The sequence below is a fragment of the Drosophila serrata genome, unplaced genomic scaffold (assembly GCF_035046125.1).
Source record: "Drosophila serrata isolate PLE 108 unplaced genomic scaffold, ASM3504612v1 contig_382, whole genome shotgun sequence".
Taxonomy (NCBI): domain Eukaryota; kingdom Metazoa; phylum Arthropoda; class Insecta; order Diptera; family Drosophilidae; genus Drosophila; species Drosophila serrata.
The window spans coordinates 4455708-4480744 of NW_028257280.1; the positions used below are offsets into that span (position 1 = coordinate 4455708).

A 25037-nucleotide genomic window follows, 5' to 3' on the forward strand; every position below is an offset into this window, starting at 1 on the left:
ATTATTTCATATTGAAAGGAAACATATGGTTTTTATTGTGGTGAATGTTTTTTTTTTTTATTTAATTATTTACTATTGGTAACAATTACTGGCGAAATTTAAACATACAACTTGGTGTATGTTTAAGCTTTCGTGAAAAAATGTTAAAATCTATAGCTAGAATTGGTTTTTAAAAGGCTTCTTTAAGTCAACATCATATTATTAATTCTAGTCGATGATCAAAGAATCTGCCTAGAGGCTGGTGAAAGCAAATATGAACTCCCTTTTTTTAACCTTATTGGTTAAAACTTCAAAGGAAACCCCTATAAACTTTTACTTTTATGCTTTAACTATGTAAATATATCTAGATTTCTTTGTATAATTACAGAAACTTCTCAAAATACTCCTTGAACTCCGTCCAGGACAAATCTCTGTCTGATCATGAGAAAACCCAAGCATTTTTTTATGCTGAGCTGCTCGGTCCGGCACCAGGATCATTAGCTTCCGTCTCCTCATCCCCATCCTCTTTGGTCAAATCGGCGAAAAAGTCGGATGCATTGGTGCACTTGGATGATGGCAGATTATGACGTTTCTCCTTGTAAGCATTATGCTTGTCATTGTACTTGATGTCGCCAAAGTCCTCAAAGTACTTCACATTCCAAAAGCGTACGTCGTTGTTGTGCGAGGAGGAGGCCAGCAGCTCTCCACTGCTGTTCACGTCCAGCGATTCAATGGGCATGTTGTGTTGTCCAACCACGCCCAGATTGCGATAAGGAGTGATGTGACATGCTCGGATGTTACCATCCTCGCCGGCCACGCAGGCGATCCGATCTGTTATGGGAATCATAAGGCTAATGGGGCTCTTGATGCCCGGATACATATCGCAATGGAAACCAAAATAGCCCCAGTTGTAGGTGTACAGGCGGCCCTTGGAAGTGCCAACCACTAGCTTGGAGTCGCCACGATAGATGCCCATGCAGTTGAGCTCCTCCTCATAGGGCTCTGACTGGACGTACATCTTGCGTGCCGCAATGTTAAAGGTTGTTAGATAGCCATCGGCACTTGTGGCCAACAGAAGCTTGTTCTGGTCATTGCTTATTAGCTGGGTAACCTGATCCTCGAGTTCCTTAAGCTCGAAGACGGCGTTCTTAGTGCGTAGGTCCCACAACTTGACGGTGCCCGCATCATCGCCGGTGGCAAAGAGATTTTCATTCAGGACGTGTAGGGTATTGATGGCGTCGTCGTGCGCCGTTTCGTAAAGTTTCTTTAGCTTCTCCGTCTCCATGTCGGTGACCATCACACACTTGTCCTTGGAGCAGGTGAGCAGAAAGCGCCCGTCCTCGGTGAACTCCACGTCACGACACGCCTTTGAATGCACCTCGATGGTGCGTAACAGCTTATTGCCTTCGTTGGCGTACTCGTACAAATGCACATCTCCAATGATCGTGGCAAGCGCGACGATGTCGCGGCTTGGATGGAAACAAACATCTGTAATAAAATCCTCCAGCTTGATCTCTGGCGGCGCGCTGCGTGGCTTCTTTATGGCTGCTATAATGGCACGTACTGTTTCGTCTGTTTCATCGTCCTCGTCCAGTTCGAGGACTGATGCCTCCGCCGATTCCTTGTTGCTACTGGAAGAGCCATCGTCGTCCTTGCGGCGCTTGGCGCTAGTTGCTCCCCCAGCAGCAGTACTACTACCACCGGCCTCCTCCTCCGCCGCCATGGAGTCGTCCGAGTCAGAGTCCTCGGCGTTCGGATCGAAGCTGCCATCGCTGCTGATGCTCTCGTTGCCATCGTAACTGCTGTCGCCATCGTTGTCTGGCTCTGGCGGACCCATCTCCACCAGCTCGTACTCGTCGTTGTCGCTGTCCGATTCGTTAAGAACCTCCTGCTCGATCTCGGCAATCACACCCACTACCATGTCCTCGTCCAGATCATCCAGTTCGTCAGCATCCGAGGGGGTTTTGAAATTGTTATGTCTGCAAAATAGATGCCAGGAGTGGAATAAGGCTTCCTACCCTTAAAGGGCGGGGGAGTACTCACGTGTGCATACTATTAGTTACACAAAATCCAGTAATCAAGCGCTGATTTTATTTATTAACTGCGCCACGCTCGAAATTGTTTGGATACCACGGGAACAAGAAGAAGAAAACAGCATGTTGACGACGAGTTGCGAGGATACGGCAACTCCTAACATAACAGCTGGGGGCGCCGTTTCACAGTGCTGGCAACTTTAGGGGAATAAACATGTTGTTTTTGGAAGGACAAACGTTTAAATCAAAGGGTTGCAATTCTTTCAGTTCACAATTTTATTATAGAATAGAGTCGGAAATCGATTATAATTAAGCTTGAAATATTCTGATTCTTTAGGTCGATATTGATTGATATTTTTATTTGAATTTTTTTCGACAATTGCTGTCATATTCAAGTTTTTGTTACGCTTATAAGTCTGCATACTTCATTTAAATTAAAAAAAATAATTTTGTATTGTGCCAGAGATGGCTAAATCGACTCGCCTGCTGATGCTGATCAAGAATTATAGAGTGAGAAATTACTCCTTCACTGCTTTTCAAGCTGCTGTCTAAAAATATAAGACCTTGCAATGGTATAAAAAAGGGAACAATTTACCAACGCATATAGATATCACAACGATATGGCAGCTCTATGGCAATGCTAATTTCTTACAGCTGGTTGGCAACGATATGGCAGCTCTCAATGTTTTATATATAGGCATTGCGCGCTTTTTTATCCTTATATCTCTTAGTTTAATACGAAATTGTTTTGTTTACTCCGTGTAGTTGTTGTATTTTGTCGAGGAGAGTGTGCTGGTAGCCGAATGAATTACGAATCGAGATGTCTAAGAAAGTTTTCGCTCCAAGGAAACAGCTCACACTCAGTAGCTTTATTGGTTTGGATAATAATTCCCAAAGTCAAGCTCAAAAGAAAGGTAAAATTTTCCTAATAATTTGTGGAACGAGGATCCTAATTGAGGTATTTTAGTGAACAATGCTAGGACCGTGCCGAGTGCCGTTTACAATCCCATCTTTCTGGACTCCTCATCGTCTGATGAGGAACCTACACAGAAATCCCGTCAATCGTCGCGGAAGGATACTGTGTCTCCTAAGAAACATACCTATCACAACTTGTCGCAGTCGCCCCTAGCTCCGCCAGCTTCTAAGAAGGATTCATCGAAAAACCCCGCCCGGAGTCTAGATTTCTTCCCAAGAAAGTGTGATACATGATGATTCTCCAAAGAAACTGGATTCCAAGCTTAAAAAGATATCGGGAAAAAGTTTTTTTGATGAATCTCCAAAGAAACAGCCACAAAGTGAGAGGAAAGAACCACCGAAGTCCTTTTCCATCTCCCCGTCTCCGCAAAAGAGGTATTCCTTTGAAGATTCACCCATTAAACAGAATGGAGGGAAGCATCATTTACTTACGTTGCCAGAATCACCACCGCCTGTTAAAAACTTGGATGTGCCTTTGTTTAAGGACTCGCCAATAACTGAAAGAAAGCACACATATAAAAGCCTGTTGGATTCCCCTTCCCCACGGGAAAATAATGCCAAGAGGCCACCAATTACTACCACTCCCACTTTGCTGGACGCTTCTCCTGCTGCAGTTATTAACCGAAAGTCAGATTCCTTATTTGGTGACTCTGACACGAAGAGTGGTCACAAACTTGGTTCGACCAAGGAAAGCCATAGTCCTAAAAGATCAATTTCACCGCCGCTGGTCAAGCAGATATCTTCCCTTTCTCCAACACCGGCGGCTCCATTGAAACCCCGCCTTAGTGTGGCCTTTGACAATTCGCTGGCCGATTACCTTCGAGATCTTGCTCAGAATGACAACTTTGGTATAGATCCAAACCAGCAGAGCGCGGCTGCTGTAAAGACCAGCCTTGGCTTCTTCCGCAGCACCTACGTGGAGCTGATGGAGAAGTATTGCGCCTTGATTGACCAAATTCCTGCCATGCACTTCAATGAAATCGCAGGCTTTCAGCCAAATACCTTCCTCAAACTAAAGGTGATGCGCCAGAAGTTCAAGGCACGGACGCAGCTGCTCCAAAACACGCTAGAAAGGAACGAAAAAAAGCAAAAGGCCGAACAGGATGCCCTAGAGCTGGAAGAAATGGAGATGCAGGCTGAGCAGAGTCGGATAACGGCCAGTTCCCCGCCACAGAGCAGCATTCGCGTAACCTCTTTAAATAAGCTCATATCAGGCTCTGAGCTGGAGGAAATTAAGGAACAAAAAATGCCGAAGCGCAAGGAGCTTCTTCAGAGTCTTTGCGGAGAACCAGATGATTGCTCCCCGCCGCCTCGAAAGCAGAATGATGCGAAAGTGCCTAGGAAACGCGATGAACTCATACACGACCTCTGCGGGGATCCGGAAGATTACACGCCGCCTCCATCCAAAACGAACAATGATCTTCACATGCTAAGGAAACGGGAGGAACTGATACACGATCTTTGCGAGGAGGAAGACGATTACTTGGCCCAAAGCATGCTTCTAGACGCCGACATGGAGGAGGAACAGATGAACGGGCCTACACAGCCTAACCCAGCCAGCGAAATAGACGAGGACGACGATGACTTGGAGGGATTGCTGGCAGAGATAGAGAACGAGCACCAGCAGTTGCAGGGCCGCAGGTCCGAGTTCAATGGCTATGGCTACAAGGACTTTGAATCTGTGAGGGTCAAGGAGAAACCGAAGGAGACACCAAGGGAGTATCCAAAGCCTAAACCGACACCGACAAGTGTTGCTCCCTTAGACGACGATGGTTTCCCCGCCTACGATGAGGCCATGTTCGAGGAAATGCACTCGCAGGCTGCCGCTAATTTAACCCACATGAGTGCAGCACCCAGTAGTAGTCGCAGCAGTCCGCCGGCGAAACTGCCCACTGCCAAGGACTCGCAGAAACTATCGGGAAATTTCCATTCGAATGTCCACAATGACGGCATCACAGGAGAGTTCGATGGACAGCATTTTGAGCACTCCACTCGTCTGATGCACGGGCTGAGCTATAGCTTTGGCCTGAAGAGCTTCCGACCCAATCAACTGCAGGTGATCAATGCCACGCTGTTGGGTAACGATTGTTTCGTTCTGATGCCCACGGGCGGCGGCAAATCGCTGTGCTATCAACTGCCTGCCATCCTGACTGAGGGAGTTACCATTGTTATCAGTCCGCTGAAGTCGCTGATTTTCGATCAGATTAATAAGCTGGCTTCTTTGGATGTGAGTATCCCAGAAGTCTTTCCTATGTTAGTTTCTGTATAAACTCTTTTTCAGATTTGTGCAAAGAGTCTGAGTGGAGAGCAGAAGATGGCTGACGCCATGGCCATCTACAGGGATCTGGAATCACAGCCTCCGATGGTTAAACTTCTGTACGTCACGCCCGAAAAGATCAGCAGCTCTGCTCGCTTCCAGGATATTCTAGACACGCTAAACTCCAATAACTATATTAGTCGATTCGTCATCGACGAGGCCCATTGCGTTTCCCAGTGGGGGCATGACTTCCGCCCGGACTACAAGAAGTTGGGTATCCTCAAAAAGCGTTTTCCGAATGTTCCAACCATCGCATTAACGGCCACTGCCACACCTAGAGTCCGTTTAGACATTTTGGCCCAGCTGAATCTGAAGCATTGCAAGTGGTTCCTGTCCAGCTTCAATCGCAGCAATCTGAGGTACAAAGTTCTCCCTAAGAAGGGAGTCTCCACATTGGACGACATCAGTGGCTACATCCGGACTAAGCCGGCGCACTCGAGCGGGATTATCTACTGCATGTCGCGCAAGGAGTGCGACGATGTGGCCAAGAAGATGTGCAAAGACGGTGTCCGGGCAGTAGCTTATCATGCCGGACTCAACGACTCGGAGCGCGAAAGCCGCCAGAAGGATTGGCTTACCGGCAAGGTAAAGGTGATATGTGCGACCATAGCCTTTGGAATGGGCATCGACAAACCGGATGTGCGATTTGTTTTGCACTTCTCGCTGCCCAAGTCCATCGAGGGTTACTACCAGGAGGCAGGTCGTGCAGGACGAGATGGCGATGTGGCCGATTGCATCCTCTACTACAACTACTCGGACATGCTAAGGATTAAGAAAATGCTGGATGGTAAGGCGGCTCAGCATGGAAACCTGGTTACTTATTAATCCCTTTCCTTTGTATCAGGCGACAAAGCTCTGCAGTACAATGTCAAGAAGATGCACGTGGACAACCTACATCGGATCGTTGGGTACTGCGAGAACCTCACAGATTGCCGGCGAGCTCAGCAGCTGGACTACTTCGGGGAACACTTTACCAGCGAACAGTGCCTGGAGAACAAACAGACTGCTTGCGACAATTGCCTTAATAAGCGGGCCTATAAGGCGGTCGACGCTCTAGAGTTTGCGCGGAAAGCAGCCCGAGCTGTCAAGGATCTGTGCAGTGGCCGATCCCGCTTCACTCTCCTGCACATCTCCGATGTCCTCAAGGGCTCTAAGATCAAGAAGATCATGGATTTTAATCATGACAAGTCGCCACATCATGGTGCTCTTAAAAACTGGGATAAAAATGATGTCCAAAGGCTGCTCCGTAAAATGGTTATCGATGGCTACCTAAGGGAGGATTTGATATTTACCAACGACTATCCGCAGGCCTACTTGTACTTGGGTCTGAACATCAGCAAACTGATGGAGGGCACGCCCACCTTTGAATTTACCGTGACCAAAAAGGACGCTAAGGCCTCGGTGGGCAGCGTCTCCGATCAGGGAGCAGCATCCAACAGTGGTGGCGATGGTAAGTCAGGTATGCAGGAGATCCATGAGCGATGCTACACGGATCTCCTGGATCTCTGTCGCACCATTGCCAGCCAGCGGAATGTGACAATGGCCAGTATCATGAACATTCAGGCTTTGAAGAGCATGGCGGAGACGCTGCCGCTCACCGAGAAGGACATGTGTAGTATTCCGCACGTAACCAAGGCGAACTATGATAAATATGGCGCTAAGCTGCTAGAGATTACCAGCAATTATGCCTCGGAGAAGCTGCTAATGCAATCTATAATGGACGAGGAGGAGGAACAGGCAGCTGCAAAACAGAGACAGAAGCCACAGACGTCCGGTTGGAATAACAATGATAGCGTTGATTGGGACAGGGCAGTGTCATCGCAGGGCGGTGGAAACACCAGCAGCGGTAGCGGCGCCTTCAATTCTTATCGGGCGGGCAAGCGGAAAAGGATATATAACAAGGGAGGAGCCAGCAAGAAGTACAAATCAAATGCAGCATCGCCCGCGGCCAAGAGGAGTACGTCCGCCCGGGGCGGTCGTGGTCGTGGCAAGGCAGGTGCCAAACGGGCGGATAGCACAGCTGCCTCATCATCATCTTCAGGCTGGAAAACAAAGAAGACGGGGAGCAGCATGGGCTTTGATTTGATGCCGCTGCCAGGATCAAAGTAACTATACTTCGCTATTAAGAGTTTATCACTTAAAATTTTTTACATAAACTTTCATTTTGTTAAACAATAACACCACTAGACTATAATATATAACAAATGGATGCAGCTCTCGGCTCCTAGCCTCGCCTAAGTACTTAAAAGCCTCCAGTAGCGTCTCAGGGCTTGTTCATTTGCCTAAGTTTGTCCTCGAATTCGTAGGCGCCCATCGACCAGATCAGATTCGCATCTGTCTCCACCTGAACAAACTCGGTGGAATAGGTATTCGAGGTGCTGACCATCCCACCGAATTCCATTTGTGTGTGATCTACAGATATCCAAGATTAAGTATTGTAACTCTTGTAAGCTTTTAAATACTTACACAGGTTCCACTTTAAGCCCGTGGTGGTGACATTATGCGCCGACGCTCCTACGGGCATCAGGGAACACCATCGCTGGCTGGTAACCAGGTCCACCGGTATCTTTATTGTGTGCTTGCCCGGCCGCAACAACCATGTCACCGAGTCCCCGCTTAGCAGAAAGACATTGCAGTTGTCCTTCTGCGATTTATATAGCGTATTCAGATTGGCCATCACATGGTCCAGCCGGCCGGAGGTGTCATGAAACACTACCACGTCTTGGATATTGCGCTGTGCCATCACCGGCTGGAGGACCGCTATGGCTTTGGTAAAGTCCGTGGCGTCTTGGTCGGGCGTATGGATCTTGGGCGTGGTCTTGAAGAAGTCCACAGTCTCCTCTGTGATCGAGTCAAAGTCACCTGTTATCACGTCAAGAGGTTCAAGAGGTGCGTTGACAATTTCGTCTTTGGAGCGCTTTGACAGAACCTGGTCTAGCACAAAATTGCGCCAGTGGTTGGAGCCACCGTCTACGGCGCAGCGCACGGCAGCTGGAATGAAAGGACTTTGGGATTAGGAATCCTAAAAAGGCCGAGGCCGGACCACTTTACCATTCTTCCATAACAACGTGACCACGTGCGGGGGCACCTGGATCTGGCGGTTGAGCACCACGCAGACATGGCCATTTTCGCCCAATTTGAAGTTCTCATTGATAAGGTCGCCCGGCGTCCACTTATACGACTTGGGCGGGATTGTGTGGTCCATTTGCTGCCGGAATCCGATTGTTGTTTTCGTGCAGAAGAAGCGATGTTGCGCTGGATGCGTCGGCCTGCCAACTCGTGCTAAACGCCTGCCATCGTTTAACGCGCGCTGGCCGGAGCGCCGCATCCAATTCAAAACGACCTTGGAGCCGCATCCTGGTGCCATTGTACGGCCGCCAGTGCCGTACGGAATTTAACAAAATTCCTATAAACTTGAAATTATAAGCCAGGCCAGTCCATCGACTCGACGAAAGCATTTTTGAATCTCTAGAAAATTATTAGTTAGAAAAACTATCTGAGTCTGGTCACTCTAGGCAACGGTTCAGGGTGGACAGATGATGGCTGGCGCTGTGGCGGCTTTTTTAAACTTGAGTTCTACTGATAAGAAAACTTAATTTCAGATAAGACATAGGGGAATAATAGATAAAGCGTTTTATGGGTTATATTACAGCTCCTTTATGAGCTAATAATTGCTTTGGGTTGGTAACTATCCATTAAATGAAATTAAATATATTCAGTTATATATAACCATTTTACATACTTATTAAGACTAAGTCATTTTATTTATTTAATTTTTCTTGCCACTTAATTATAAATTATTATATATTTAAATTATTTTCAACAGCATCAGTTTAAATTTTAATGAAATGTCTTCGTCGCCTTAATAGTTGTTACCTTTCATTTAATAGACAAATTAATCCTTCGCTGAACTTTTGTGGCTTAGGTTAATGAAGCCGCTCGCCACGTTTGATGGCGACCAGCACAGCGGCTCCCAACCAGACTTGGTGGGGGCATTGGGACCACAATACTTTTGTGCTCGAACCTACCGATGCCAGCTGTATCAATATTGTTAAAGTTCATTTTGTTTGACCTCCACAAATAAAGGCATTTATACGGATGGATCCTGTGGCCGGACCACGAGAACATCAGACATCCTGGCCATGGCCTTTGGCCAACCCCGAGTTCTGGTCTCAGGGATTGACAGTGCACGCCGCCCATTGTTGGTCACTCGATCCGAGGAGGGGGCGGAGTTGAATAGCTTTACATGCCACGTCTGCAATGCATTGTCCAAATAGCATTGTGGCTCGGAATCATTTAATTCCTGTGGAGCTTATAAAACTTTTAAAGCAGTGCCGGTTACTAAGCTGCATTAACCGGACACATCTCGTGTTGTGGTTTGCAAAAAAAGATGATAAAGGCTGTCATATCGATTTACAAAACAAAGGAATTGCTAGCATAAAGGTATTGGTTTACAAATAATAAAATAATTGACACATGTCAAAAGTTTAGAAGAAATTAAAAGCAAATAAAGCTTTGTTGTAATTAATAATACCAATTTTATACCCTTGCAGTGCGTTAAAGTTGCAGTCGGAAGCTTTCCAAGCAGTGAAGGAGTAATTTCCGGTTCTTGATCAGCATCAACAGGCGAATCTTTCTAGGCATAAAGAGACAAACCATTTAAAAACAATTTACAAAAATTTATCAAAAATTTAAAATTTTTTACATTCTAAATTGAGTATGTAGATTTACTAACCTATTAAAAACTAGCACAGAACAGGCTTTCTAATCGAAATTAATTTAATTTTGGCCTAGTTATGGATCGATTCACATTCGAACCCATGGCCATCTGCAAGAGTATACAAACTTCGGCTGCTCGAAGTTTGGTTTATTTCTTGTTTTGTATGTAATTACTTTTTATTTATCGTATGAATCATATCATCCAGTGCTCGGTAACTTACTATTTAGTTTAACATTGTATTCCTAGCATAATTTGTTAAATAAATAAATTATCTTATGAATGAATACTTTGTCACAGCTTTAATTAAAATTTTTACCTTGATTATTTTGATTCTAAGTTGTAAAACCCCTCAGAAAACCATGAAAACCAAAGGGAATTTAACACGTGAAAATGTTTCCTCTATCGTGGCAGCCATAAATAAATAAAATTACATTTGTACACGCATGCCTTTGGCATATCCGCTCGCCCCACCTCGACTTTGAAACGAATTACTTGCGTGGAACACCCTAACTAGGAGTTTCGGCGTAGACCCAATAATCCTGACCCGATTGCACGCTAAAACCAACGTCCAAGGCATACCATATTCGGCTTAACACTTTCTTGTTTTCCCCAAGAGAGGGAGAGAACAAGCAAAAGTCTAAAAGATTTACGCTTGCATTTTCTGGGACATCAAGTGCAACATGTGGCGCGAAAGTGTGTTCAGAAACAGAGATTTATGCCCGGATTATGGCTTAAAGACCTGGCCAGAGGATTTAAAGATACTACGCATTAAATCCTTAATAAAGCGGACTCAGTTCGTGCTCTATTTACCGGGACCTGCCGAGCTTTCCCAACTAATTGCAATATAGTCACCGCTGGCATCTGAAATAAGTGTGTCACATATAGTATTTATATTTATGGTTGCAAAATGAAAAGTAGATACCAGTTGGGAGTGTGTATTTGCTCAGTAAATTCAAATACCTCAGCACTTGCATTCAGTTGCAGTTGGAACTCTCCATTTTTTTGTAGGGGTTAGGGGTTATGGTTATCCCTGGCCCATCTCCATTTCGCCGACTTCACGGTTCAATGCACCATGATGACGTGAGTAGGAGTTATTAAGTCACAATAGGCAACGGCTTGCTTCACGTTGCCAGGAAGTGAGCGGGAGCGGGAGTGGCATGGCATGGCATCCACCTGCCCGCCTGCATGCCTGGCAGACAGTGAGAGCGCCAAGGATGCGACAGGAAATTCATCAATGTCTCCACCGCCTGTCGCCTGCATTCAGCTTGCCAAACGCGGCAACATTTTAACCCCAAGCTCCAAAGAAATTGCCAATGACATGGAGAAGAAGAGGGGATAAGCAAAAGCTCCTCCTAGTTGAGTGTGCCCCGAGGAGAGGATACCCGTCAGGCAGATTTACCTAAATAAACCAAATCTTGAGTCCATCTAAAGAGCACTCAAAATGACAAATAATGAAGCAAGCTCATTAGAATTGAAAAATATTTGGTAATAACTCAAGCTCTGGTAACATTTTATTATTCAATTCTAAGTTTATAAAGGTAACTATCCAACGATAATACCCTTGAGTACCCAAAAGAACCAGATACCTGAATGAAAGATGGATGCGAAGAGTTGGTTATTTACGGGCCAGAGAGATAAAAAGCGGAAGTTGGCTGCCGGGCCTTTTCCCGCCAAAAGGAAATTATGATTTTAGGTGCGGCAGCCATTTTGCCCTTTTTTTGTTGGCTTACTTTTTGGTGAACTCTATTCCGTTGCAGTTTTAGCTGTCTATATGCTTGGTTTCAGCCCAGAGGACGGTATAATCCTGCTGTCCTAGTCCAGGGGACACTGTCAAGTGTACAAGTTGATCCTTTGTCAAATTAGTGGAGCGCACTTGAATGCAGAAAAACCACAAACTGGCAGACACACGGCTGTCTCTGCCACTCCACTTTATTCCAGAATGGGATCCGGCTGACCAAACAATACTTATCCGCATTTACATATTCAAATTTGCTTACCCCGAGCCCAGGACAGGGCTCGCTGGAGTGTCTGTGGGAAATGGAAAAAATGTGTGCGTGTGATACTTATGTTAAAGCCACCCATCCATGGACATAAAAAGAAAATGTTATTATTACTATTACCATATACATAGTTGCGTTATATTTGATCTTTTTTTTGTTGTTTTCGTTTCCCGTTTGCATTTGCATTCACATGCAAATTGTATTTATTTCTGCGTTTACAATTATTGTATTACGTCAAATTAGCTTAATTATTACAAATATCGAGCACATTATTCCCATGCCATTATTCTCCATGCGAAATATAACACCAATAATGTGTCCTTAATCGAGTAGAGCCTTCCGGGCACAGGGAGGCTGCTAGCGCATAAATCACATGGCGTATGCGTAATTTTAGTATATATCGAGTTGCACATACTTTTTCTGTGAGCCCTATGTATGCTGTATATGCAAATGAAATGAATAATAATCATAAATCTATGCAGTTTTGATTTGGGCGAATTTGTAATCGGATTTGTGTGTGGATTGCCGCAATATAAAATACGCAAATATCCATGCATATTCAGTGGCCCTCTCGCTCGATTGGCGTTGGTTGTGCGGTCTGGCTTTTGGCCACAATGGGGATCAGTTGCGACCAGTTTCATCGTATCCTCCGACTCAGTTGCCGCCGTAGTCCTCGATGAATGTGTCTATGATATAGCGTTTCACTTCGTTAATGGAGGTGCGCTTGGTGCTGCACTGCAGGCGCTCCTGATGCTCTGGAAGGACGAGTAGTTGCTGCAGCTCCCCCTGCGAAAAAAAAACAAAAAAAGGCGAAAAGCGAAAGTTAATGCGCATAAAAACCATAATTATCTGTCCAATAATTGTTTAATTCGCATTGTGCCATGGCCATGGGGCGTAATTATTATCAACGGCATGCAGGAAACCTATTGTTTGCTCTTTTGATTTTAAAATGAACGCAACGCTTATATCTTATTATTTTCAATACTTGTTAAATTATAGATTTAACGAACCAAATATCTTACAATCTATACTTCCCTGTATTTAAGGAAATATTTCGAATAACTTAAGTTATTTAGCATCTTTGTGAGGTCTTTGAAAAGTAAGGCTTGGCCTTCGAAAGGAAGGATAACAAAAAGTACTACCTTTATTCTGATTCATTCTTTGGATATTGAAACCAATATTAATTGAAAAAAAACAAGAAATATACCTTCTACTAGAAATTCGATATACTCACATTAAAGCCGCGTCCAATTTCCACATCCGCGTCCACGGGCAACGTGAACAGTCGCTTGGAGACAACGAAGCTGTTTGTCCACGCGCAATCGACGTAAATCGATATGAAATCGCCATTCTGTATGCTGCATGCAGGCCGAGGGATGGATATAACAGCAAAACAATAATAGTAAAGTGAGCTATTCGCAAATAATTAAAATATATATGGATACATATAATTGTGCCCGCCTGCATGGGGACTGGGGGCCACGCGTTGACAGTGAGAAATGTGCCCACGGTCGATGACAAATGGCGCCCACTTGAACCGAGTGTCAATTTGGTTGTGTGTTTCGTTACAGCAAGCAGAGCTCAGAAAGCAAAAAGCAAAAAAAGGCCTTCGATTTTCATGTGCAGGCTCTGTCGATACAACAAAGGCGAATTTAATAGGACTAAGGATAAGGATCTATACAGAGAACAGATCTAGAGTTCTGCGACAGATGGGTCTTTGACTTTTCCTTAAGGAAAGAATATTTCAGAATGGGATGAAAAGATTTGAAAATGTAATGGTTTTTAAAAAAATACTTAAAATATATGCCTAATCGAGCTATTTTTATACCCTTTCAAGCTATTATATTTTTGGTCAGAAGATTGAAATTTAATGAAGGAGTCCTTTCCCACCCTATAAATCATATATATTCTTGATCATGATCAACAACCGAGTCGTTCTAGCCATGTTCGGTAGAAAAAACAAAATTTACCAATTTTTGCAACATTTTATAATGGGTTACATCGTTAAAATGATCCAAAATTGGCCAAAATTTGGATTTTTTTAATTTTAAATTTAGTAAGCAGATTTATTAACCCAACAAAAAATTACATAGGATACCTTTCCGATTGAAAATTAATGCATTTTTGGCCGAGTGATGAACAATTTTTATTTATCGCAAGGGTATAGAAATTTCGGTTTCCCAAAGATGTTATTAAGTTGTTAAATTTAAATGAAATTTATTTATTTATTTATTTATTTATAAAAATAAATAGCAACGACTGCCATTCTTAAATTATACCCATAACTCTGCACAACAAAAGGGTGTGTTTTTTAATCATAAAAGTAATTTTAAAGCTTAAATCACTGCTAATATCTTGACCACCACTGTGTTTATTTTTTTGCCTACTATTTGTATGTGTGTCAAGTGCTTGCCAGTGTGCGTTTCATGGCACAAACATTTATGCTAATAAATTGAAAATGCAAATAAAGGAAAGTGTCAGCATCGATGGCCATCAGATCGAAGTGAGTGCCACTGCCACACACCACCCCCCTCTCCACCCATGTGTGTGCAGCCGGAGACAGTGATTGGCAATCACCACCACATGGGGGAAACCCTACAAGCAGCTCCCTCTTACATCCATCTACGACGAGGCACACTCACCTGATGGCCACTTGATGCCAGCGATAATCGAATAAATTGAATTTCACTGGCAACATTTCCGTGGCATTGTCCCGCTCAAGGTACAGACGCAGTCCATCCTGGCAGGCCTCCAGATACAGATTGTGGGTGGCGTTCCGGATGGAGAAGATGGAGGCCGTGCTCCGGGTGTCGTTCTGAAAAAAGTCAGCAATCAGATTTATATCCCTTAAAGGACCTCCCTTAAAGCGTTACCCACCTTAGCCCGCAGCGTAACCATCAGGGTGAAGTTCAGCAGGTTCCTCCAGCTCCGGATGTAGCCCATATTAAAGGGCGTCGAGGGTGTTGGACTGAAGGCTGTGCCCATTAGTCCCGTTGTGGTGAAGTCCGCATTTGGATACGGATCTGGATAGCCGGAGGCGACTGAGGCATCAGAGGATTGAGTAGGCAAATCCTCAGCCATGGGAAGCTTCTTGTAGAATTTAAGAAGATCGCTGATATCATCTGGAATTGTAGTAGTATTCAGCACATATAAGTATACTATATATGGGAATAGATTTAAATCAGGATCCTAACCAGGATATTTATCAACTTACCGCTGCACTCGAAACTGTTGCAGTTGCGTTGCTCGATGTTGTAGCCTTCGCAGAGGAGCGTGGAGAGGGCTACGCTCTTGGTTGGCTTACGTTTCTTGTGCTGATTACTGGCACGTGCCTTCCTGCTCCCAACTCCAACACCACTTTGAGTTCCTGCCTCTGTCCTGGCTCCTGCATCTCGGTCATTGTGTGCAATCGTCACAAACCTGACACTTTCGTCGGCACCTGCTGCAGGTGGTTCATTACCGCCGCTTGTTTCTCCCTCGGGACCGGAACTGGGATGAGCTTGGACTCTGGTCGGTGGCATTGCTGTCGTTGTTGCTCGGTCGAATTTATGCAATGTCTCGTCGCCAGTTGCACGCATTATGAGCAGGTCGTTTTCATCCTCATCATCGGCCAGAATATCGTTGTTGCCATCTCCGAAAGCATCATCATCGTTACACGCCTCCTTGGACGCGGTCAGTTCGTCAGCTTCGTCCGCCCCCTGCTCTTCATCATCATCCTCATCGTCATCGTCCTCCAGGTTGAGATTCATGTTGATGTCCACCAGTGGATTGTCCAGCAGACAGCGACGGAAGCGCTGCTGCACACCCTGACCGCAGGTGACGCTGCACAAGGTGAAGTCGCTCCAATCATCCCAGCCTGCAAATGATTGGCGATTGTTCAATAAACAGGAGATGCACAGGTGAGAGGAAGAGTAGTAATTATGAGAGATTAACGCGGATTTACTCATGCACTCTGATACGTATTTAATTTATTTTAATATTGATTTTTGTGCAGTGCTAATTAATATAAAGTTGTTTTGGCTAAATAGCAAAGTAAATCAAATTTAAATAAATAAGATTAACTATTTAATTTGGCTTAGCCTGCAAAGATTATTAAATCAAAAGCTTGCTTAAATTGTCTCCTGTTAATCTATTTATACCATTTTGTATTTATTGTAAAACCCCTTTAAATTGATAAAAACCCAATATTGAGCCCAATATTTAATTTATTCTGTAAGTATTTTAGGTTTTTCCTTGGCCACCAAGGTCCTGTCGTCTCTATTTTTTCTATTCCTAAAAACACATAAAATAAGACATCATCGTGCTAAATTTTTGTGGGATCCCCAGCTGCTGGGTGGCTTCCCCTTTCAACGAGGACCTCCTCCATTTCAGTGGGCTCAATTCACGCCCAGATCCTTCTCGGTGAGCGCATCGCCGCTTGACACAAAAGTCAAGTGTTGCTTCTCTCGAGTGGCCATGGTGCAGATTGTCGGCTTGAAAGCTGCCAGAGCTCTGCCTGTTCCTCCCTCTCGTTGGACGACATCTGCTGCGTCATCGAGAAATTCCCTTTTTTTATTTTATTTTATTTTATTTTGTTATATTTTTTTTTATATTTGGTCCTTCGCAGCACTTGGCCGACTGGGGCGGCGATTGCTATCAATCTTCATCAAAGATTAATCTCCCGACTGGGGCTCATGGAGTAGTCACAATAGACCCACGAATAAGCCAAGTGAGTAGTGGAATTTTAAGTGTTCATCGTATTTCACAGTTGAATTACTTAAAAGCCAAAGGATACATAAGCGGCTTTAAATAACATAGTGGCCTGCAATTATGTTGCGACATCCGAGAGGTCGGGGAGTGAGTCTCTGGTGCCAATTACCACTGATTGCCCCATTTGAGCCCGGCCTGGCTCTGGGAAACTCTACCCCGTCCGAGGGCTCATCCAATCCTGGACAAACATCCGACCGGAGCGATTTGCTCGACAATGCAACAAACTAACAAGCGAAATGCGATTAGGTAACGGAAGCAGCGGAAGCCGATCCAGGACACTCCCGAGAGCGGTCAAGAGGCCATCTAGTGCGGAAAAAGGATAGGTGCACTTGGAAAAAATATGTCAAGTGCAAGAGAGTGTATAAAGAGCGGAAAAGTTTGATACTATATGAAGAACAGAATATAGAGCTCAATGTTATTTCGAAAATATCACATAAGGTACTGTTAATTAATGAATTCTTTGCAATTTATGACTATATTCTATTCACTGTGTAGCTGGCAGAACTCACAGGAACTCAACGCTTACCCAAATGCTTCCAGATATGATTCTCAAACTGTGGCGTCCAGCGGTGCAGGCCGTTGATGCTGATGTGCAGCACGTCATTGGCTGTGCCCACCGGCGGTCGCTGCAGCTGCCTGGTTGCCAGGACACCAGCTACACCTCCACCCTCCCCACCGTCGCCAGAGGAGGATGAGGAGGATGCTGCTGATGCTGCGGGCAGCAGTTTGCCAAAGGCAATTAATTCCGCCGGCAGCATTTTCAGCATGTTATTATCGAAGCATCGCTGTGGCTGGAGGGTTGCATTGAGCTGCCTGCGGAAGAGTGGTTAAGTTAAAATGGACAGTGGACACAGTGCCGATGACTATACACATACCCCTCGTACTGGAAGGCTGACTCAGCCCCGCTCCAGGAACTTCCGCTGCCGCCGGAGCCCGTGCCGGAGCCTCGGGCCCGATGCCCTGGGCTGCCGGACATCAGACCAGAGGCTCTCAGGGAGAGGGCATCCCTGGCACCGCCATTGGCCACCTTCAGCAGAGAGGCGCCCTTGTATATCGTTTCCGGCGTTAATGTTATTAAAATCGTGTCCTCTGCCGCCGGATGTCCCTCCAGCTCGTCGAAAAAGACCCGGGCGGCGAGGGCCTTGACAATCACGGGACTGGTGCGAATCAGCTCTGCCATACCCTTGTGGGCACAGGGATTCACCGGACCCGCTGTAGTTACTGTCAGCAGCTGCAGGATCAGGAGCAGGAGCAGGTGCAGTGGGATGTGGGGCAGCATGGCATTGGCTGTGGAGTGGGGACGACGACGACGGAATGACACCCGCGAATAGATGTCATCGGTGCCCATCACGGGTGCACCTGGATTGCGCCTGGCCATGGAGATCCTTTATCTGTACGCGTGTCCTAGCGCCACTAGCCCGTTGGCATGGCAACTTTTATCGCTGCGGTGGCTCAATTTACTTTCGGCAAAAGTCACGTTCCGGCTTTGATTCCACTAGGTTCCGGACCTCTCCAGAGCAGCAGGGGCACTTACACGGCTCCGGCATTCATCGCTGGGCTGCGGAGAAGTAAAAAATAGAGCGTGATTGGGGTTGCGGGAAGCCAAAAGGACAAAGGCACAAAAGGGCAAAAGGTACCGAAGACTCCTCCAGCGTCTCCACTTCTATTCAAATAATGGAGACAGGTTTTGCATTATAATGGCTGCCGGTTGCAGTTGCCATTGCTACTTTCTGAGTTGATTTATATTAAATTTTACATTGGTATTTTTATGCAAATTCAGCCTGGTTATGGCTTAAGGCAATTTCATACAGAATATTGAATTTAAACACAAATAGTTTCTGTATCTCTTACGGAAAATCTTTGTACTTTAAGAAAAAATGTAAGATATTTTATTAAGCTTATAGTGTTCAATGTTCAATAGTCAAAAGTAACCCCACTATCCTCGGACAACACAATCGAGATTTGCATACATTCATCCTTAAAAGCCTGAAGACATATTTTACTTTAATTTAAAGTATCTTTTCAGGCCATATGCCCATTTATTTGAAAGTCAAACTAATGTTTTTATTTCCAGATTTATTTAAATGCAAGTAAGTACTCTGTGCAACCTGTGGGACGTAGTATTTGGGAAAATTTATTACGGCAATAAAAGGTTCGCATGGACACAGCAACATGTTCAAGGGCCAGGATTATTCCCGACCAGAGTCAGGAAGGGACATCAAAGTCGCCGCATTCGCTTTCATATCCTGGTGCAGGAAATAAATATCTGGATTAAATATTTCTACAGGCACACAATGAAATCGCACGAGGCCAGCCAGAGTGAAGCCAATGCAAGATGCAGGCGTCGCTCTCCGTACTCCGTACTCCGTACTCTGGACTCCGTTCTCCGGGCTACCGGACGCAGGAGAAAAAGTTAAATCCACAACATAAACGTTGCAATCAAATAGAATTTTTACGCACATAAGCACTGCAGATTGCCATTGCAGGGCAGGGCGCGCTCGAAACAATAATGCAGTGGCAACAAAACATTTTCGTTGAGATAAATGTGGGCCTCCACACGGCGGCGGACCTAACAAAGTTGCATTCCGTTCCGAATCCGGATGCTCTCTCTGTGGCATCCTTTGGTCGCTGTGGGAATCGCAAAGTGAACAACAGGAGCAAATATGGAATGGAACTGAATGCAAATGCGCCGTGGCGAGCAAAATTGAGCCCTCAATTGTTTTATGGCGAGGGTAGCGATAGGACTGGTGGCCCAGAAAATGCTGGAAAAGCGGGCCAAGTCAGCCATGATGCGACCGAGTTACCCAGTGGCCCTACTTCCCGCTCATCTCCCCTACGATTTGGACGTTTCCGCTTCCGTTCCACTGACCAGCCGTCGCTCGCTCAACATTCAACGTATTCTCCGGAGGCAGCAATCAGTGTAATTGTTATTGTTTTTCCCGCAGCCAACAATGCCGCCAACGCCGCCTTTATTGCCATTAATCCATTTTATTTTGCTCTTTCTCGCTCTCTCTGGTCGCTGCTCAGTTGAACTTTTGCAAATTGGCAAAGTTACTGCCAGCGACAATCTGTTAAAAGCTTTTGAATTCCAAATAGACTTGGCCAAGGTGAGCGCAAGCGACTCTCCTGAAGGACGTAAATCAGGCGGAAAAGTCGCCTCGGCTAAGCCAAATGCATATTTTATGCGCTCCACGGCTGACGGCCAACTTTTTGCGGTTGGCAGACTGGCTGGCCATTGGGGAATACTTTGGACATGACATCAAGTCGAAATTAGTATTGTTTTCGGCTCTTATGGTTTTATGGTTCCCGTATTGTTCGGGATGTCCGTGGGACTTTTGGGGAGTCAAAACCGAATCCGCACATCCATCGAGTCGATTTCCCTTTGAAGGCCTGCCCGGAAAAAGGAAACATCAAAAAACATGCTTCCGCCTACGCTGTGACACTTGAAAATAGACGGACATTATTGTTAACAAATTGAAGTCTGGCTGAATGTCATTCCAGCATGTGTGCGTGATTGGACACTAAACAAAATTTTGGAACTGTTTTAAAATGCTATACTTAAGTTTAAATATCGAGGTATATACCAAGAGTCAGACAATAAAGACGCAATGATCTAGCATATCTATTAACGCATGAATTAATTAAATAATATCCTTCGCCAATATAACATTTAAGTTATCTTAATCAACGTAGATTTCGGTGGCTTCCCTCATAAAAAAAGATTATCATTAAAACGAAAATAAACTACTCTGCGGATTTTTGCCTCAGCTATCCTGCATTAAGTTTATTGTGCCAATTCAACAAGCGAATTTTTAATAGATTCCCCAGGACACTCCAGACAGATTGTTGACCTTAAAATATTCAGTTCGAAGGCAGCTTAATTTTCAACTGTGTGTGTTTGGGAGCGTGGGTGATATTAGGGGCGAGATGCTCGAGATGATTGAATATCAAAAGGCAGTTGGCGCATGGAAATCTCCGGCATGTTCCAAGTGGTCCCTGCCTCTCCGCCTCTCCGCCTGACAACAATGTGAGCAGCGGGATGCGAGTTTAACAAGTGCGGCTCTCTAAGGACTCGTAAAACTGATAGCTACAGACCCTCCACCGATACCCGACCCCCGGCCGAGTTTTAAAAGCTCAGCACGTTTGGCCCAACTTCCACAAGTGGTGGGTGGGAGTCCCTTTTCGGGTCCTTTTCTGAAGGCCTCCCTCCCTCTCTCTCTCTCTGAATTGGCCAGCGGGTATGGGGCGACAGAAATATTCTGTGCCCAAATTATGCCTTAAATTCCGGGGCACCATGCCAATTCGTCGACCCTCGGAGGAGAATCAAACCCACCAAAGTCCTGGGTCGTTCCACACGCATACGCAATTATCCTCGGGGACGAATGTCGCCTTTTATCTGTGCGAATGATTAAGCTCCAAGTGTCTTAAAATTAATTTTATAACGCCATCAGGCGCCCAGGGACGAGTCCCTATATCCGCATCCGTATGGGCATCCGGGCGTATGCGTAATCTTCCCAGCCATTAGATGGATCCGCACAAATTGTGTTGGGTGTTGTGCTCAAATAGTTGTATCTGTTTTATCTGCCACGCGCCATCAGAAGCGGTAAGCGAACTATCCTCGAGGTACTTGATTCCAGCAGGTCCTGGATATGTAAATCACTTGCAGCAGCAGCAGCAGCCAGGACGAAGTTCATTCAGGAGCACGATGGCATTCCTGCATAAGAATTTCACCTCCTCTCTGCGGCTATATTAAATTCCGGTTTTATCGATTCTCTCTTGGTCCTGTCTGCGACAGGACAATGGCGGGGTGGACTATCAGTCATTGCATTTGCAGATAAGCTTCTCCTCTTTGACCACAAAGGTTACTTCCCATTTCTCATGCTAATCCCGGGCTCAATTAACCGAACTACCTAATCCCCGTGCACGTTTAAATCATAATAAATTGAAGCAAATCCACTTTGTAACTAAGCAAATATTTGTTGGGGGGATATTTCAATTTTCGGTATTTGAATTATGTAAACTCATTTGAGAAACTGAAACTGAATTTATTGCCAGCCCAAGCTCGAGACCCCCAAAAACAGAATCAAAAGGTTTTCCAGCTCCAGGACCAGCTCCAGCTCCAGCTCCAGCACCGGATCCGGATGCGGCCTCCTCGCTTGCTGGGAAATTTATGCGCACAATTAATTTTAAAATCCGAATCTCAGTCAACAAGAGAAGGAGGGGGCCGGGCCGGGGCTAGCTCTCTCTCTGTTCAGTGAATAAAAACCAGATAAAGTATACCTGCAGTCGATTATATTGGCGTAAGTCGACAGAGACAACGACAGAGCCAATTAATTAAAATCCGAGTGGATTATTTGCCGAGCGTATTTGCTAATTGGGGCAGCTTGGGCTCGGTCTCAGTCTCGGGCTCCGATTAGGCTGCTCTGCTAAGCCGGGAGTAGTGTCAGCAGTTAAACGTTAACCCGCCCGACTTAAGTGGCCTCCGCCTCCTTTCAGCTTAATGAGCACTTCGGATGCGGAGTTTATAGTAGAGGTCGGGCCTCGACTGGGAACTCTCCCAGTCCTGGAGCCCCATCTTCTGCCCCGCAGCTCGTTGCAAAATTGTAATTATAATGCCACTTAATGGCCAAAGAGCGTCTCTGTTGGCTGTTGTTGTTTCGTTGTTAATGTTATTGTTTCTGTGGCGGAACCGGAAGAGGGAGAACATGTTCACATCTCCTCCCAGGGGGTACCGATGAGGTTGTTAAAAGGATTCGACAGTGGCCAAAGGTTGAAATCATCCCGCGATTGAGGGTCCTAATCAGTGCATTATGCGGACGCCCTGTGCCCATTATCCATTATCTATGCTCGGATTATTTTTATTGCATTTGCGCCACAGATACTTTGCGCTGACTGAGCAAAAAGTTGGGGCCCCATTACCAGGGACTGCACATTAACCAATGGGTATGTAAATGGCTCTGTCCCTCCGGCACCAGCACCCGACTCCACTTCGCTCCATTTCCCTCATTTTGGGAGGTCTGGCAGACAGGCAGACAGACAGAAAGGATCTCCAGTCAACGGGGTAGGGACGGGCTGCCAACAGCCATTAACAATGCAATTCCGTAACAATATGAAATTGTGGCTACGGAATGGCTCAAAGCAAGCTGGCTGCTCTGCAATTAAGCAGCAGACTGGCACTCGCATGTGGCAAACGGGACGAGTCAGAGCCTGAATCAATCTCCAGGAGTCGGCCACAGACGCCAAGTTCTTGAAAATATTTGACATGCCTCTTGGCATTTAATAAAATTCAATTTGATGTGCTTTTAGGATATATATTACGTATTGTTTACCTAAAATGGCAGACATTCCTTTTCCTAATTTATTCAGAACTGTTCGTAGATCACAGCGTGTATAAATATTTTTAATTAAAGGGAATATTAAGTCGTCTTGAAGGATTTAATACATAAAGTTTTGTTTTAAGATGTTTCATGTTTAATTTATTTAATAATTTTACTTCTGATGCTCACCAAATTTAATTTAGCTTTTAAGGTTTATAAGTTCCATATAACTTTGGTACATATCAATTATTCATTGATCAGAATACCCAAGCTTTTATTTGTGATTGACAATCAAAGCACAGTTTGTGTAATATAAATTATGCACACTCTGAACAACTCATCATCGGGCTGTCATTAACATTGCTCGTCCAACTTAATTTCAGATCAGCATTCAGCATTGGTTCCCTTGTAATCTGATTTTGAGCGAAATTGTATTGGCAAACGCCAATTAGATTACTTTGTGGTCGCTTTGTTTCACTAACTGCATTTCATTTATTTTAGTTTTTTTCGTATATCCACTTTTGAAGAGCTTACTTTATTTATTTATTCATTTCGCAGGGCTCACCATATTCGCTGGCTAATTAAATTTCACGAATCCACAAGAGCACACTAATTACAGTTTTTACGGTTTTACCACAACAACATCAGCGAACGAACGAAGCGCGGAGTTTGGAGTTTTGAATTCAGAGTTCAAAGTTCGAGTTTTCCAGTTTTTCGAGGATTAAAGTTTTCCAGAGAAGCGCCACGAACCAACTGCTTTGGCCGTGGCCTGAACAGCGCCTTTTATAGGACTGTCAGATATCCGGAAAAGAGCGCCTGCGCGGATAAGGCTTCGGCTGTGCTCCTCCTCTCTGCATCATCCATAGCCGGCTGTTTTGCGAGTTTCGAGTCCGGAGTCCGGAGTCCTTAGTCCACACAGCCACTGCTCATTTACTGCCCCGCTGCCACCCCACCCCACCCACTTGAAGGCGTTTGTTTACACGAGGACAGCTGAGGTCGGGAGGACAACAAAGTTTGAAGCCATCCAAGGCACTTGGCACTTGGCACGCTGCTGTCATCCCGGCGCTAAGGAGCTGCACTCCATCTCCACCGTGCAGGGGGTTCATGTGGATGTGTACTTGGTGGTATTACATTGAAGTTTTAATTGAATTGCGGCTGCAAGTTTTTAACTGCATTTTGCTGCGAGAATCCTCTCCTCCTCCGGAGTAGCGGCGACCCGGGAAAAGGTGCGAGAAAAAAAGTTTCCCGCAAACTTTTCAGCTCGCAAGTTTTTCACTTTTCATTTCTTGCCTTGGCACTGCCACCATAGCTGGTGCTGCTGTTTAGTCCCCTTTTGAATGCAGTTAACAAATGCACGAAACTCTGCCAGGACAAACACGCATTCAAAATAGCTTTGGCCCGCGCACAAATACGACCGCGGCGCCTGCAAGTAGGCAACACCGTTTTCATTTCCTCCTTTTGCCAGAATGCGTGTGTGTGTGTGTCCCTTCAGAGTGTGATATTCTGTGAGTGTGGGTGTGTGTGTGTAGGCGTGAGAATCTGTGTCGAACACCTGTTGTTCGCATTGTTGTTGCAGCCTTATCGCCTTCTTGGCCGTTTCGTTTATTTTGCGAGGCCGTAAAAGTTTTGATTTTACTCGGAGCTGGTGTGCCTTTATTGTTTTTCCTCTCTGAGAGTCCCGGGGTTTTTCCAGTAAGCCTAGGCTTTGGACTATGTGTATATTACAACAGAAGCTACTGTTATTAAATAAGATCCATTTGATATTTAATCACGATAAAATATACTTTGAGAGATACAAGCACACAGAAACGAGATCCGATAGATATTTTTATATAAACATTTTTACGACAAATCAAAGTTTTAAAATCTCATAGCTCTGTTAAAAAGCACTAATTTCAATTCGGAAATATTTCCTATGCTAGATTTTATTAGGTTTATAAATCTGCA

The 25037-nt window shown here is 45.1% G+C and overlaps 4 protein-coding genes across 6 annotated transcripts; 1 reads left to right on the forward strand and 3 right to left on the reverse strand.

The window, feature by feature from the left end:
- Positions 1-29: 29 nt before the first annotated feature.
- Positions 30-2600, reverse strand: LOC110186507 (WD repeat-containing protein 55 homolog). The gene is made up of 2 exons (XM_020955702.2): positions 2023-2600; positions 30-1958 (listed from the first exon to the last, which is right to left on the reverse strand). The coding sequence occupies exons 1-2, from the start codon at positions 2028-2030 to the stop codon at positions 443-445; spliced, it is 1524 nt and encodes a 507-aa protein (XP_020811361.2). The 5' UTR covers positions 2031-2600; the 3' UTR covers positions 30-442.
- Positions 2601-2645: 45 nt separating this feature from the next.
- Positions 2646-7482, forward strand: Blm (Bloom syndrome helicase). Its single transcript, XM_020955617.2, has 4 exons — positions 2646-2926; positions 2980-5214; positions 5269-6091; positions 6149-7482. The coding sequence occupies exons 2-4, from the start codon at positions 3913-3915 to the stop codon at positions 7411-7413; spliced, it is 3390 nt and encodes a 1129-aa protein (XP_020811276.2). The 5' UTR covers positions 2646-2926; positions 2980-3912; the 3' UTR covers positions 7414-7482.
- Positions 7420-8776, reverse strand: LOC110186436 (thiamine pyrophosphokinase 1). The gene is made up of 3 exons (XM_020955618.2): positions 8356-8776; positions 7771-8295; positions 7420-7716 (listed from the first exon to the last, which is right to left on the reverse strand). Exons 1-3 carry the CDS (start codon positions 8669-8671, stop codon positions 7568-7570), a joined length of 990 nt encoding a protein of 329 aa, XP_020811277.1. The 5' UTR covers positions 8672-8776; the 3' UTR covers positions 7420-7567.
- A 3358-nt stretch (positions 8777-12134) lies between these two features.
- LOC110186584 (uncharacterized) lies at positions 12135-23850 on the reverse strand. Of its 3 annotated transcripts, none has more exons than XM_020955802.2 (8): positions 23656-23850; positions 17649-18331; positions 17300-17586; positions 15239-15880; positions 14902-15146; positions 14667-14839; positions 13259-13382; positions 12135-12810 (listed from the first exon to the last, which is right to left on the reverse strand). In XM_020955802.2, the coding sequence occupies exons 2-8, from the start codon at positions 18149-18151 to the stop codon at positions 12679-12681; spliced, it is 2106 nt and encodes a 701-aa protein (XP_020811461.2). In that variant the 5' UTR covers positions 18152-18331; positions 23656-23850; the 3' UTR covers positions 12135-12678. The 3 variants fall into 3 exon arrangements, with proteins under 3 accessions (XP_020811461.2, XP_020811462.2, XP_086696697.1); XM_020955803.2 differs by having other exon boundaries at positions 23625-23850; XM_086840571.1 differs by having other exon boundaries at positions 23280-23850.
- Positions 23851-25037: the final 1187 nt, after the last annotated feature.

Bases quoted from the DNA above. Each gene is read 5' to 3' on its own strand.
- Blm (XM_020955617.2), top strand. From the start codon at position 3,913: ATGGAGAAGTATTGCGCCTTGATTGACCAAATTCCTGCCATGCACTTC. The intron at 5,215-5,268 runs GTGAGTATCCCA...ACTCTTTTTCAG, and splicing joins ATAAGCTGGCTTCTTTGGAT to ATTTGTGCAAAGAGTCTGAG. The intron at 6,092-6,148 runs GTAAGGCGGCTC...CCTTTGTATCAG, and splicing joins GATTAAGAAAATGCTGGATG to GCGACAAAGCTCTGCAGTAC.
- LOC110186436 (XM_020955618.2), bottom strand. From the start codon at position 8,671: ATGGCACCAGGATGCGGCTCCAAGGTCGTTTTGAATTGGATGCGGCGC. The intron at 8,296-8,355 runs GTAAAGTGGTCC...CTTTCATTCCAG, and splicing joins CACGTTGTTATGGAAGAATG to CTGCCGTGCGCTGCGCCGTA. The intron at 7,717-7,770 runs GTAAGTATTTAA...GGATATCTGTAG, and splicing joins GGGCTTAAAGTGGAACCTGT to ATCACACACAAATGGAATTC.
- LOC110186584 (XM_020955802.2), bottom strand. From the start codon at position 18,151: ATGGCCAGGCGCAATCCAGGTGCACCCGTGATGGGCACCGATGACATC. The intron at 17,587-17,648 runs GTATGTGTATAG...ACTCTTCCGCAG, and splicing joins TCAGCCTTCCAGTACGAGGG to GCAGCTCAATGCAACCCTCC. The intron at 14,840-14,901 runs GTGGGTAACGCT...GACTTTTTTCAG, and splicing joins TGGTTACGCTGCGGGCTAAG to AACGACACCCGGAGCACGGC.